Source organism: Triturus cristatus, chromosome 12 (genome assembly GCF_964204655.1).
Source record: "Triturus cristatus chromosome 12, aTriCri1.1, whole genome shotgun sequence".
Lineage (NCBI taxonomy): Eukaryota > Metazoa > Chordata > Amphibia > Caudata > Salamandridae > Triturus > Triturus cristatus.
In genome coordinates this window covers 610,391,050-610,406,048 of record NC_140595.1, presented here as the reverse complement: position 1 = coordinate 610,406,048, position 14,999 = coordinate 610,391,050, and the positions used below count along the sequence as shown (strand labels likewise).

At 48.6% G+C, this 14,999-nt stretch overlaps 1 protein-coding gene across 1 annotated transcript in view; it reads left to right on the top strand.

Annotated features, from left to right (window-relative positions):
- TCF25 (TCF25 ribosome quality control complex subunit) overlaps window positions 1-14,999 on the top strand; it is a 722,186-nt gene that overhangs the window by 438,186 nt on the left and 269,001 nt on the right. Inside the window, exon 12 of the mRNA XM_085639175.1 lies at window positions 4,910-5,066. Within this exon, the coding sequence (XP_085495301.1) occupies window positions 4,910-5,066 (157 nt within the window). The remainder of the gene's footprint in view (window positions 1-4,909; window positions 5,067-14,999) is intronic.

Here is a 14,999-nt window from a genome sequence, read left to right as displayed (position 1 = left end):
TGTGTCTCCTATGAGTGCCTTCCTTGTTCTTGACGGGGGGCTCCGTCTGGGAGCGGTTCATTCCTCCTTTGGTCCTTTGGAGGATGGTGCTCCGGTGCCCTGCTACTCTGGCTACTCCAGGTTTGGGGGGGGATTACTTTCTATCCCTGTCCTCCCTACCCTCTCTTCCTTCCATTCCTATCCTCTGATTCAGGGTCATCTGGCCTTGTCTTGCCCTTGTCCCTTATGGCTGGTTGCCCTCGAGGTTGGGGTGGCTTGGAGGTTGTTGTCCCGGTCTGTCTTGGGACTGGTCCCATTCCTTGTGCAAGATTGGGGGTTGGGTTTACTACGTGTGCCATGACTTTTATGCCTGTTCTTCCCTTCGGGGTACAGGGATGGGAGGTTGTCTATGTGCGGGCAGAGTGGCTGCGCAGGTTTCTGCTTGTTCTTCTTTCTTCTTTCCCTGCCCATGGGGTCTGCGGTGTTGGCACTACCCTGGTGGTGTTGTTAGTCACAGATTCTTTCCAGTTTTTCTGCTCTTCGCACACTGTTTCCATGCTCCCGCAGTTTTTTATCTGGTGGTTCCGCGTTGTGGTGCGGAAAAGTTCTCCGAAGAAAGCTGACGTGGGCGCGCCGGGTCGGGTCTTATGTGACCTCGCTGACGTCACGTACGCGGACGACGCCTGGGTGGAGTCACTTGATGTCGCCCCGCCCCCGGCGCGCAGGGATTCTGTGGCAGAAAGTTTCCGGATCCAGTCTCACACCTGGGGATAATTCTACGTGAAGGAATCTGTGGCTAGAATCGTCTCTACCAGATACATCGTTATGGAAGGTAAGTAACTCGTTCATTTTGTTATTTTCCCTAATTGGAGGAGGTGCATCACCTGTGCCCTAGGAGTTGGCATGCTTGCAAGCGGTATGGATGACAAGGGAGTCCGATTTGAAGTTGTCCCCTAATGTATGCTGGGTCAGAGGGGGATGCCTTATATTTCTTATCCATCTGGGGGTGATTATCCAGTCTCCCAAAGAATGCCGGGCGCAGCCTTAAGCATTCTCTTAAGCATGGTGGGGCAGGGGGGTGGGCAGACTGCATGGAGCACTGAGTGGAAGAGAGCGTCTCCAGCAAGAAATAATTAGCCTTCGGTAGCTTATGCATACCGACCTTATTGATTTGTGGCCGCCCTATGGAAGACTTCATGGTAGGAGTTAGTGTCGTCTGGTGGGGAAAGCTTTGCAGGGTACAGGTCGGGATCAGTATCCCCTGGTGGGCCGACGTCCTAATTGTCCCATGGTTCGTCTTAAGGGTGTGGGCCTAAAGGTGTGTCTTAACGATCTTGAGGAGATTCTGGACTGTCTCCTCCAAACCCAGAGTGTGGTCACCCTTGTGGAAAGTGAGACAAGGGGTCAGGAAGGGATGGAGGTAAAAGGGGACGAGGTGGAGTTGGAGAAGGAAGCAAACAAGGAGTAGGGGAAAGGCAAGGTGGTGTTAGACAAGGCAGAGGAGGTGGCGGACTGCTGCCTCTGTCCCGCCGCCGTGGATTTTAGGCACTGGCTCCATGGTTGGTGTAGGGCCTCCTCCAAGATCCGCTTCCCCTTGGGAAGAGCGGGGTCTTTGACTTTCAGAGGAGGCTGATCAAGGATCCACCCAGTCTGTAGGTGGATAAGAATCTGCTGCTGCCAGACGTTAAGCTCATCCTGAAGGTGTTGGAGGATGGGCTGATCTTGAGGAGGAGGGCGCTTTGGGCGCCAAATGTTTTGGTGCCGAAGATGGTCTTTAGGTAGGTGGCACCAAGGTGAATTTTGGCTCAGAGTATTTTGCGTCCGAGGTTGGCTTTGAGGGTGTCTTCAAAGTGGGTGCTGAAAGGACAGTTGGAGCTGAATGTCCAAGAGATGGATAGGTGGCGGGTCAAAAGCATGGTGATGGTGCTGACCATAGCCTTCTAGCAGTGGCGGACCTGAAGCCACCTGGGCTCCAAGCTTGACCACCTCAAGGGTGAAGCTCAGCCTCTGTTCAGTGCTGGGGGTGTGTAGAACAGGGATGCTCTTACTCATGGCTGCACTGGATGACGTTGGGTGGGTGGCAGCTCATCGATGTCGATTTACGGAGCCGGGGCTCTGGTCTAGAAAAAGAACCTGCCCCTCTGTGGCGGAAGTCCCCAGTTGCTGCTCTGCTTTAAAGTCCTGCTCACCAAAGAGATCCGAAGCATCGGTTGATGTGCCATGGAGACTGATGTGAGGCGTGGAACTCATCCGTAGCACAAGGTGTTCTTATTATTGAATAGGAGGCGAGCAGTACAGGAGGCCTCATCCTGGTCTGGGAACAGACAGATGTTACACACCTTATGGAGGTATGTCCATGGATGGAACATTCATGGTTGTCGAACTGAAGAGAAGGTCCTGGAGGGCCGAAACCCTGAACAGGGGGCAGAGAAGACTTGGTTGTGGAACCAAAGGCAAGTGCATTGTGCTTCTAGATGAAGAGAAGATGCAGCGGACGTTACACTGACGAGTCTAGAGGACCCGAACAGGCCCTGCAACAATTCCGGAGGCATCGACGCAGAGCTCAGTGAGAACGCATCTGAACCAGATGGCGGGTAAAAACACAATTTAATAATGGAGCAGATGCCGATGTGCATTGCCAGCAATAAGTAGAGTCACTAGCCCTTGTGACTCAGATTACTTCAAAGAGAAACAAGTTGTACACGTCCACACCAACAGTAGATGGCTGGAGTATGCACAGCATGTGAATCTAAAGTACTACATACCATAAACAGATGCTTACAGGGTATGTAACATATTCCTTTTTCTTTTGAGAGCACCAGATATTTAGATTGCTCCTGCTTCAATATGTGTTATCCTTAAAGTGCTGAAGTTTTATATTGAAAGACCAAAAATAAATAAGTTACCTTCCAGTTCCTTTGCCAGTTCTGTGATGATGATTCTTCCGTTTACCTTGAAGTCTCAAAAGTGCATGGAATTTGACTTGTGAGGCCGAGTTTAAGCAATCATGAATGCCAGTCAATTTATTGCTACTTAGTGATTGAGAAATACCCTTTCTTCTGTCTAAAAAAGGTCTGCCATTTTTTGTTATGCTTCAGTATACTCTGCTGTGTTTTGATTATCTTGTGGCCACATCCAAAGCAAAGAAAATATAGGATTTCTTGTTGTTGGTACTATGACATTGGCCATAGTATTCTACCAGTGCTCAGTAACGGTTTCTACCAGTCACACACATTTAAAATAATGACAACTTCATCTTGTGTGAACAGACAGCCATTATGGTAAGTACAGCGATAAATTTGGACTATGGGAATATGTTGTACTCCGCACTGCCTTTATTTTGCTCAGTAGGCTTCATACTACCTAAACCCAAGCAGTCGGGCTAGTGTTTAGTCTTCAAAAGGGTTGATGCATTTCTTGCTCGGAAAGAACTTGAACTCCTATCTGTGAAAGATGGGATTTGATTCATTATTTTCTGTGATAAGTAATCGGCATACTAAGGCCTCAGACTATTTAACCACCACATGGCAGGCACATACTCCTAATGGCTAACATATATATTCATGCTCACCCACACCAAGCATGTTTTTGACTGCTATATAAAAACAGAGTGGTTTCTCTGTCCTAGCCAAAAGATCTGGAATTATCCTGTATAACGCAACAACAACATGTGTATTTGTAAAGCGCTTATTCACCCAAAGGTATATTAGTGCAGAATAACAGATGTTTATTGTTACCTAACGTAGTGGTACTCATTTTATCGACCTCAGAAGGATGAAAGACTGAGTGGACCCACCGGGATTTGAACCTGTGGTCATGAGGTCGAACACAGGCCCCTACAGTGGACGTATTAGATCACTAAGCCACCATACCTGGCATTAGGGACCATGAAGATTATTACTTCTACTAACTAGGCAGCATCAGCCTTCAGAGGCCACTCATGAAGTAGTGTGTTATATAAGCACCAGAGACCCATCAGTAAGAGTGCTAGGGGGGGTGCCTCACCAGATTTGGATGAAAGATGAGGTGGAGATTGACATCCCAGTCTGCTGCTCTCCAGTTGCTTTGCATTGGTAGAGCAACAGAGAAATGTCGACACACACTGTTGCAAGATGGATGACTTAAGAATCACCCAAATTTCCATGCGGTGCATGTTTGAGGCACCAGCAAGAGCAAGGAGAGACTTGTGCCATTGCTCTGGACGAGTGACGGGATCCCTTTCAGAAATGACATGTGGGGAAGTCTGCCATCCGGATCCATTACCTCTTCTCATTGGCTAACGGTCAGCAAATGAGGAGGAGTAGGACATGAGAGAGAGAGAGCATGAACAGAAGTAATGGATCTAGTATGCATAGAACAAACCACTATAAAGAACATTAAGCAAATAAAGGTACCTAGCATAAAAGGCAGCAATCACAGGACAGAGCATGGAGAACTTGAGAAGTGTGACATGTTATCTCAGTGCATCGTATGATGGACCCCCTTTTGATTAATACCTTATCACCTGAGAAAAGCATTAGCAGAGTATTAGGTTCAGCTAGTGTAGAATCAAATGACAAGACGTACGGACCAGAGAATGGTGATTATATTTACATTGTGATATTTACATACCCCCTGTCTTCCTTCAGTTCTCCATGGTCCATTGGATTTTATCTAAAAGGTGAATGCCCACAGTGGTCAGGCAACTCTGCTAAGCCTGGAAATAATGTGCTGGACAACTTACTAAAACAAATTGGTAATTACAGTTTTTAAAGCAAATTATTGGTAGACATTGGGTTGTTGAAATTAAACTTTAGGAAACTTCTTCCATGCTTGTCACTTGGCCTGTACAGAAGAGGGCTGATGCATGGCATGAGAATATTGGGGAGAAAGGCATGCATTTCCAGTCTGTTGGGTAATGTATTTTCTTTATTTTTGTTCTCTACCCCAGAGTCACCGCAATTTGTCTCAGCTCCCTAACTTTGCCTTCTCGGTTCCACTTGCATACTTCTTGATGAGTCAGGAAGATCTGACAGAAGCTGAGCTCGCTGATGCATGTGACAAAGCTGCCCATCTTATCCAGAACGCCCTCATCATGTTTCCTGGTGGTAAGTGCCCTATTTTGCTTATTAATCATATATTGAAGTGTAGTTTTAGCCAAGACTTTTTAATTTTGCTAAAAGTATATTACAAAGTGACTTGCCACTTTGTATTTGTGTGTGAGTTGTATTTTCCATTGAAAATACATTTTTTGACTAGCCTGTAACTTTAAATCCCATGGATGTTCCTGCACCCAATTTGACTAAATGTAGGCAGCTATGAGGGCGTGGCCAGCATCATGGCCGGGTAGCAGCGTGGTCCGCGTGCTCCGCCGGCCCCAACTGAAATCCTGTGTGTAATCCTGTACCTCCTCACTGATGCTGACTGAAATTCCTGGGCCGAAGTGCTGAACCACGAAGCGGTAGGTCCGGAAGAGAGGTTACAGCCATCTCCCATCAGAAAACGAGACCCATTCAGCACGATGATCAGCGTGCAGGGTTGCTAAGATGGCGGCCGAGATGAGCTAGGGGAGACTGTAGGCTGCAGCTCCGGCATCCTCGTCAGCGGAACCACCGGTGTGTGTCGACGGCCGGTGAGGAGACAGCCGGCCGCCGGGTGGGGTTCGCAGTCCTTTTCCCCCCACCCCCTCCGGTGCGGCAGTGGCTGCGGGTGCCGATTGCGGATGACCCCAGAGTGAGAGCGGCCGTGCGGAGGGGTGCAGAAGGGGAGTTGATCACAGACTTCTGCGCCGAAGAGAAGGCAGAAGCGGTGAGCGACAGGCGCCGCAGCAGGGTCCGGCGCAGCACGTCCTGATCGGAGTGGCAGCCCCAGAGGTGGATGCCTCCAGGTGAAGACCGCACCATTAACACCGAGGGATATGCCGCAGTTGTGAAGAGGGTGCTGCCGCAAAGACCCTGGGACCGCGAGGCGATGGTGGGAGTGGCGCAACGGCACAGTGAGTTCCCGATCGGGGTGAGGGCGGCATTGCCATACAACCAGGGTAACACTGAGACCTGCCCTGGTCCGCCCTGAAGTGAAAGGAGTGGCCACGGGGGAAAAATAGGAAGTGGCGCCCAGGAGTAATCGGTGGCTGTTGAGGGACGGGCTGTGACTGCTGGCGGCTTTCCTAACACTGCATGCTGGTGGACCGGTCAAAGGATCAAAGGAGGCGGCTGCAAAGACCCGTACTCGGTGTGTGCGTACGGCGGTTGCCCAGTGGAGAGCGGCTTGGTTGCCGCCTTTGCATGACACCGCAGCCCTAGAGGAGTCCCGAGACATGTTGCGGTGAGTGAAGCGGCGCCGCCATGCTCACCAAGCCCCTGTGAACTGCGCATTGTAACACTGCCTTGGTGCCTCGTGGAGGCCCTGTCGAGACTGCTCCTGCACCACGTTGCAAACAGCCGGTCTCGGTGGGAGGGCCGGGCCCCTTGCCTGGCGAACTGCACTACTGTGGCTGAGACTGGGCTCCCTATCCTAGATACAGGGAGACATAACAGGCCCAGACAAAACAAAAGCAGAGCCTCCTCAAGTCTCTAAACACTGCCAGGATTGGAGTGAGTGCTGCCTCCCATTGTCAGCACAACTGCAACGTGGAGTCGGGCTGCCCACTATAAGCACACCTGGCAGATGCGGTACACGTTTTCATTGCGGCACAGAGGGGCAACGGCTGCAGTGGGACACAAGCTGTGGGCCTCAAACACTAACTAAATAGCACAGGAGCTCAGTCTCCAGGGTGAAGCGGAAAGATCCGGTGAGAGTAGTGTCGGGCACGGCGGGGTCCACAGTGGGTTCTGGTGACGGACCTGGGCTCTCATTAAGAGGGCGTGGGAGTTGTATCTGGAGGGGACTTGCATGAGCCGGTGTCCTTGGAGCACCAAGAACGTACTCCATTCCGGGATATAAAGACCCCAATGGACAGTTGAGCAGCCAAAGACAAGGATTTCAAGACGGCCAGACAGGGGAGGATAGATCGCTACACGAAGGTCCTTCCTGCGCCCGCCGGGTCGGAGGGGGCTTGGCCCCCCGCCCGGATACAGAGGAGATCCTCCACGCTATCTGCGCCTCTCGAGAGAGCTTGGAGGGCAAATTGGCTGAGGTGCAGACAGAGGTCTCTTTTCTAAGGCAAGATTTGCGTAATGTCTCTGAGCGGGTGACAGAAGTTGAACAACGTGTTTCAGAGCTCGAAGACACCACACGAACGGAGAGTAAAGATGTGAGAGATATTCAGGTGGCAGTGAAGGAGGTAATCTGGAGAGTCGATGATGCCGAAAATAGGACCCGGAGAAACAACCTGTGCTTTGTAGGCTTTCCGGAAAATCCAGAGCGAGCAGATCCGTGGCATTTCCTATTGACTTTCCTTAAAGATGCGCTTCCCACAGTGCAGTTCTCCTCCTGCTTTATCATAGAAAAGAGCGCACAGGATGCCGGGGGTTAGGCCACAGCCGGGGGCCCCTCCCCGGCTGTTGATAGCACGATTCTTGAACTTTCAGGACAGAGATCTGATACTCCGGGAGTTGCGGAAAAAGGATGAAATCAAGTATGAGAACGCGAAAGTGATGGTATTCGCGGGATGTTCAACAGCAATGGCGCACCTTTGACCCCATCAAAGTGAAACTTCGTGCTCTTGGGATTTAGAGACGCTGTATTGTATCTGCGACACTGGGGACAGTTGAATCAGTTGTTGCAAAGAAGGGACATATACAGCGAGTTGTGTGTGTGTTTCTTTTGTTTCTTTTATAGTGTTACATAGCTGAGTGGGGGGGTAGGGTGGGTGGGCTACAAACATCTGGGTGGTTTACCTGCACCAGTGTTTTCCTGTTGACAAGTTACGGGGTGGTGGGGGTGCCTGCAGAGTGTGGGGAGGGGGGCATGACAGGTGTTGGTTGTTATTTTAGATCTCGGGTTTGGGGTGAGGGGGGATTGTTTTGGTTTGAGAAATTGTTCACACAGTGATGTTGTAGCAAGGTGGCAGAACAGCGAGATAACATTGAGGAGCCGACAGCAGTGGAGAGACGGTAGGGGACCCGTTGAGGAGTTGGACACAATGCCCCATCACGAGGGCTGCATCTAATACAGGAATATACTCGATCCTCTCTTGGAACGTAAATGGGATGGGGATCAAGGTTAAGAGGGGACTAGTGGCTGCATATTTTAAAAGGTTGAAACCGGATGTCATTCTCCTACAAGAGACGCACTTAAAAGGCACTCAATGGGGGTTCCTAGGCAGAGGTGCATATAAAACTATGGCCCACACTGGATTCTCCACTGGGGCAAGGGGCGTGGCGATATTCATCAGGAAAAACCCGCCCTTCAGAATAGAACGCACCTGGACAGATCCTAACGGTACATATGTAGCGATCAAAGGGATATGGAATAGAAGACACATTACCTTTATTAGTGTATATGCACCACCCAAGCTTCAAAGGCAAACGATGGATAAGCTTGCAGCGATTTTATTAGAGACCGGGTCAGATACACACATTATAGGGGGAGACTTTAACGACGTAATGGATCCTACGAGTGACTACGACAGGCCCGACTGGGAATCCCAAGGTGACGCCGCTCAAACGGTTTGCAGATACATTAGCGCTCACAGACATATGGTGGAGGCAACACCCTCAGACTGGAGCTTATTCCTTTTATTCAGGGCCGCACAAAGCCTTCTCAAGGATAGATTACATATTTGCCCCAGTGGGGGAACTTGGGGAGGTACACAAGGTAGAATATTTGGCAAGGCGCCTCTCTGATCACTCACACTTGTGGCTCACGGTGGGTGCCCACACACGTCGACAGAAGGGGGAATGGAAATTGAACCCGTGGGAACTTAAAGACTCTCAGGTCGCTAAGGAACTCAAGGTGGACACAGAGTTGTATTTTAGAGAGAATGTTGGGTCGTGGATGCTGCTATTACGCTATGGGAGGCTTACAAACCTGTGCTAAGAGACCGGAAAGAGGAAGAAGTGATCACGGGATTGGAATCCCAATTACTGCAGCTGGAAATCACAGGTGAGCACCGGTAGTGATCCCTCCATGCTCCTCAGCCTACAACTTCTCCGACAGGAATATTTTTCGCTGGCCAAAAGAGATGCACGGCATGCGATACAAGCCATGCACCTGTCTATATGACGTAGGTGACAAGACAGGTAGGTTGCTGGCATGGCTTAGCAAAAAAGAGCTTGACAGTAGATGTGTTTCACGGATACAAACTGAGGATGGGCAAACCCATTTGACCCCAGTTTCAATAGCCAAAGCTTTTGCAGACTATTATGAGGCCTTTTACACGGAACGTAACCTAGCCGAGCTGTCACACATACAAGTGTATCTTCCATAGATACAACTCCCCAAATTAACGGAAGATGAGTCCAAGACGTTAGATGACAAGATCACAAAAGAAGAAATCACGTCAGTGATTGGCCAACTGAAAACGGGAAAGGCCCCAGGACCCAATGGGCTTCCCCCAGAATTCTTAAAGCAACATGCAACGCTTTTTGGCCCGCAACTCCTTCATCTATACTTGGAGACGCACAAGACGGGAAGCCTCCACAGGTGCTTGCGGACGGCCACGATTGCAGTAATCCCCAAAAAGGACAGGCCACCGCAGGCGTGCAGTTCGTATCGCCCTATCTCTCTCATAAATATAGAGACTAAGATATTAGCTAGAATATTAGCAAATAGGCTCGCCGTAGTAATTACTGGCCTCATTCATGGAGACCAGTCCGGCTTTATGCCCAAAAGGTCGACTAGGCTTAACCTGAGGAGACTACACAATTGGTTGGAAGTGGCTGCTAAGATAGACGATCCACACCTTGTTCTCTCCCTAGATGCTGAGAAGGCGTTTGACACTGTCCACTGGCCTTTTCTTATGTCCGTCCTGGAGGAGTTTGGGATTGGTCCGGTATTTAGGCGTTGGATTGCTGTCCTTTATGAGAGACCTGTGGGCAGGGTCAGAGTAAATGGAGTAGTGTCACAGGAATTCCCAATAGGTAGAGGCACTCAACCGGGTTGACCGTTGTCGCCCTTGTATTGGAACCACTTGCTTGTGTGATCCGACTGCACCCGGATATCACGGGATTTAGGAGTGGAGAAAATGCTGAGACCGAATGCATATCCTTGTATGTGGACGATATATTGATGTATGTCACTAACCCAGAGACGATACTTCCTGCAATAATGGACAGCTGTGAGACATATGGTGGACATGCGGGGTACAAAATTAACTGGGGGAAGTTACACTTATACCCCGTAGACTAGAGCGGCGGCTATACGGCCGGCTCCAGCCAACTTCAGCTGGCATGGGAGGGCATAACATATCTGGGAATTTACGTCATGACAAATGCGACAATGGCGCTGGATTGCAATCTTTACAGGGTGTTCAGGGATTTTCGAGCAGACGTCGACAGGTGGAAGACTCTGCCACTGACGTTGCTAGGTAGGGCAGCACTGTACAAAATGATAGTGCTCCCCAAATTCCTCTATGTACTGCAAAATACGTATCAGTTTATACCGGTTGAGGTGTTCAATAAAATTGATGATTTACTATGTACGTTTATTTGGGATGGGAAGCCGCTGAGGATAGATCTGGCGACGTAATCAATAAAATGGCGGTATCTCCCTGCCTGATCTTCGGGCGTACTATTGGGCAGCCCACCTAATTGTGGTGAATGAATGGCAATATATGGAGTGGGATCACTCCACATATGCACTTGAACACACACAGTTTACCAAACGCCCACATACACACTACCTATATGGGGGTAGAGGTGCTGCACAACTCCTGACAGCGACACAGGTTGTTGTAACAGCCTGGAAACAAGCTGAGCGACAAATGAAATGGGACGGCCGAGTCACTAGGGAAACTCCGCTATGGGTGGGTAACCGGCTTCCGGAAATCACAAAACTGCGTGGTTTCCGACAATGGGACTTACTAGGCATTTCGCAACTTAAGGACATATTATATCGTAAAAAGCTGGTTACCTTCTCACACCTTCAGGCCGAATATGACATGAACAAGACTCAGCACTACAGATACCTGCAGCTGACCCATGCATGATAAGCGCAAAATATAGACACCACTGACATTCCTGAGTATGCACCACTGGAGGGGCGACTTCTGATGGGGGAGCTAGCGGAGAAGTCTGTCTCCTGGACATATAGGACATTAATTAATAATAAGCCAGACACTTTGCAGAAGTTGAGGGCGAAATGGGAGTCAGAGTTGGGTAAGCTAGATGATTTAGATTGGGAAATGGCACTGATGCACCCCCGCGAGGTAGCCTTTAAGTCTAGGCTCCGACTGATTCAATTCAAGTACCTGCATAGAGCATACTATGACAGAGCGCGACTACACCGCATAGGGAGGGCGGAAACCCCAGATTGCTTGCGCTGTGGGGCATCAGCAGGCACATTCTTCCATACAGTGTGGGACTGACATCAGATCCAACAGTATTAGACCACCGTGGTGGGAGAGCTAGGTATGGTCCTGGGTGTGACGATTCCGCTCAGCCCGCAGTTTGTTTTTCTGGGAATATCCACTGAGATTGGTCTCCGCAAACCAAAGTTAACCCTACTTCAATTAGGATTAGTGGTGGCGAAACGCGACCTGGCTAAGGAGTGGGGGGCAGTGGCAAACCTATCTTTAATTGAATGGAAAAAAAGCATGGACATGTATATGTTGGGGGAAAAGACGACTTATAAGGCACAGGGTTGTCCCAAAAAGTTCTGGAAAATATGGAAACCATGGCATACACATTATGGACTCTCATTCTTGGATACACAATGATCTCCTATGGCGGGGGTATGGGCCGCAAAATAAGAAAGTGACCACAATGATGTATAAGTATATGATGAGGCTGCTTGATTGTCCACCACTGTTGTTTCTGTATGATGCTGCCGTCACAATGATTATGCTACTACGTTTTGCTACTGCACAATATCTTTGCATTGTACTTAAGAAAATGTTAATAAACATATTTGTAAAAAAAAAAAAATGTAGGCATGTAGGTAGCTATGGTTAGGCATGCCTAATTTCGTGCAGGGGAAAACAGTTGCAGGAGCGTGTGAAAAAATATTTGTTTTGCCATTTTAACTTCCATGTGAAATTTAGCTCACAGCTACTGCAAATATTTGAGTGGCTTTGCACAAAACTTAGCAAGTAAAACTTTAGTCCGAAAATGTGCTTTTTTTGGTATGGTGTAAATACATCCTGTAGTTTTTGAGGTATAAGCATTTGATAAAAAAGGTGCCAGTGGGATTGAATGAGTTGAAACATTTGTAAATCTTGGTGTTTAAATTTGCAGTTTCCAAAATTATGATTACGGACCCTCCCATTTGAATTTTTTTTTCTTTTTTGACACCTGATTGGCAGATGAAGGGGATCAGATTTTTTATGTCCTCTTAAAATTTTCAGTTTTGTACAAAATTGTATTTGTCATGATGTGGACAAAAACAAAATGCAAACAACGGGCATGGCCCAGATTCCTTACACAGGAGAGTTCTGAAGGTGGTGGTGGACACTCAGAGGTGTGTACACATTTTTACTGTAAAATTGTGATTTTTAGCAAAATCATGATCATGCTGCAGCCATTTTGTATCCATAAAAAGAGCGCCTTTTTTTCAATAGAACCTCTATTTTCTTGGCTGTGGTTGAGAAAAGAACCAGGTAGGATGCACTGGCAGCACGGTCTGTCAGAAGGTCAGGCCATGCAGCCAAAACCCAACGTGCATAGCCTAAGGCTGCACCCACCTGGGGTTGGTTGCCTGTGGCTGTGTGGCAAGCGAGTGCCAACCCTGAAATCCATCAGTTATTTTATTTTTTTTGCAGAGTTTTATATAGCGCGAACTTGACCCGAATCGAATGTGGTATCAGAGCGCTTTACATAGCACCAGTTACGTTACATGAGGACACACATTCATTTTGGTTTGGTTACTATAGAAGCCATCATGACACAAGATTCAGGTAAACACTCACACATGCCCTACAAAGGCACATACAACGAGGCACAGCCATTCCAAACCACTCCCCTTTGGACCACAGGTTGCCAGTCGATCCCATCCCTGACAACGGGACATCACAAATATATCGGAAAGTCATAAACAATGCACCAGACCCCCTGGCTTCCCTTTGTAGAGACTGTGTTGATGACCTAGGTAAAATAGAGGACAACGACTGGACAGAGGCCCTGCAAAGCCCCAGAGAAATTGCAATCCGTACACGATTCAGGCTGATACAACTTAAGACGCTGCTACTACCCGTGCACGCTTCTTCATAAATGGGGAAAGGCACAAACTACGCTGTGTGTCAGGGGCTGCCAGCAAGAGGGTTCCTTTTTCCACATCCTATGGAAATGCCCCAGGATCAACTCATTCTGGCAAAGCATCACAACAATAATGTCAAGGGTAGCTGGGACGAGGTCTCGATGGACGTCCGATGGCTCCTTCTAATGAATAAGGGAGAGGAAGACTGGCCTAGGCATATTAGACTCTGGCTGGCACTGGTGGCGGGTGTTGCAAAGCGGAACATCGCCAGGCGCTGTAGTGCGCTCCTCCCCCAGTCAGTGGCAGAATGGGAGAATGATTTAGACTAGTGCCAACAAGCGTAAGAAGTAGTATACAAAAGCAGGGTGTGTGTGAAGAAATGGGAAAAAATATGGTCTCCATGGCGCAGATACAGAAATGCATAGAGAAGCCTAGTTATGTCAATCAACACACACCATAATTTTGCCACCCGGGATGCTCGATTGATTACTTTGCTAATGACACAGGAAAAATAAGCTGCCTACCAAGAGCAGAACATGGCAGATGCCATGATTTATGTTGTATGTTGCATACCATAACAGGTGAAAATCAAAGTATTCAGGGTTTGAATTTACTGAGCTGTAAATAACCTTTAGTTGTGTTTTCGCAATGAATATATACTGCTCTTAATTCTAAAGGTGATCAACCAGCCGCCTTCATTCATTGATCTCTTGTAGGGTCATTTCCTAATTTGCTTCTTCCCACCGTAGCATAAAGCATGGAGCAGCCCTCTTCAACCTTGGTTTTAACGAGATCTACCTTTTCAAGATGGCAACCCGAAGGTCCTTTCACAAATTTACTAACACTAATGCTTGGATTTGGATTGCAGAACAGAGGCACATGTGAGTCTGGCCTCTTTGTAGAACTTTTGTTTTTATAAAACTTTTGGGGGCAGGCTTACTACTCTATTCAACTTTTCAGTCTTTAATTAGTATATCATGATGGAGAAGGAAAAGTTGCTTGTAATTCTAGTTTCCTGCCCTTCCTGTCAGAACCAACAGAGATCAAATGTGGAGTACCCCAAAGATACTCCCTCAGCCCCAAAAACTTCAACTTCTACATGGCCCCCCTCGCAACCATCGTCAGAAACCACAGGCTCAGCATCTTCTCCTACGCCAATGACACCCATCTCATTCTCTCTCTCACCAAGGAACCCACCATCACCAGGCACAACTTCCAAGAGGGGATAAAAGCCGTCACGCCCTGGATGAGCAACAGCTGCCTGAAGCTCAACTCGGAGAAAACAGAAGTCCTCGTTCTCTGCTCCACGCCCTCTGCATGGGACAACACCTGGTGGCCCCCTGCCCTCGAAAACCCACCCACACCAACAGACCATGCACGCAACCTCTGCATCATACTAAACTCCTCACTCACCATGAATCGCCAGATCAACCCTGTATCCTCCGCATGCTTCAACACCCTCCGCATACTTAGCAAGACGCTCAAGTGGATCCCCCCGACTCCAGGAAAACAGTCACCCACACACTCCTCACCAGCAGACTGAACTCCGGCAATGCCCTTTACACCAGAATCAACAAACGCCGCAGCCAGACTTATCCTCGATATCCCACAATAAAGCCACATCACCCAACACCTCTGCGACCTCCAGTGGCTCCTCTTCAAAAGAAGAATAACCTTCAAGCTGCTCACACACGCCTAGAAAGCCCTCCACAACACCGGACCCCAATACCTCAACGTCCGAATCTCCT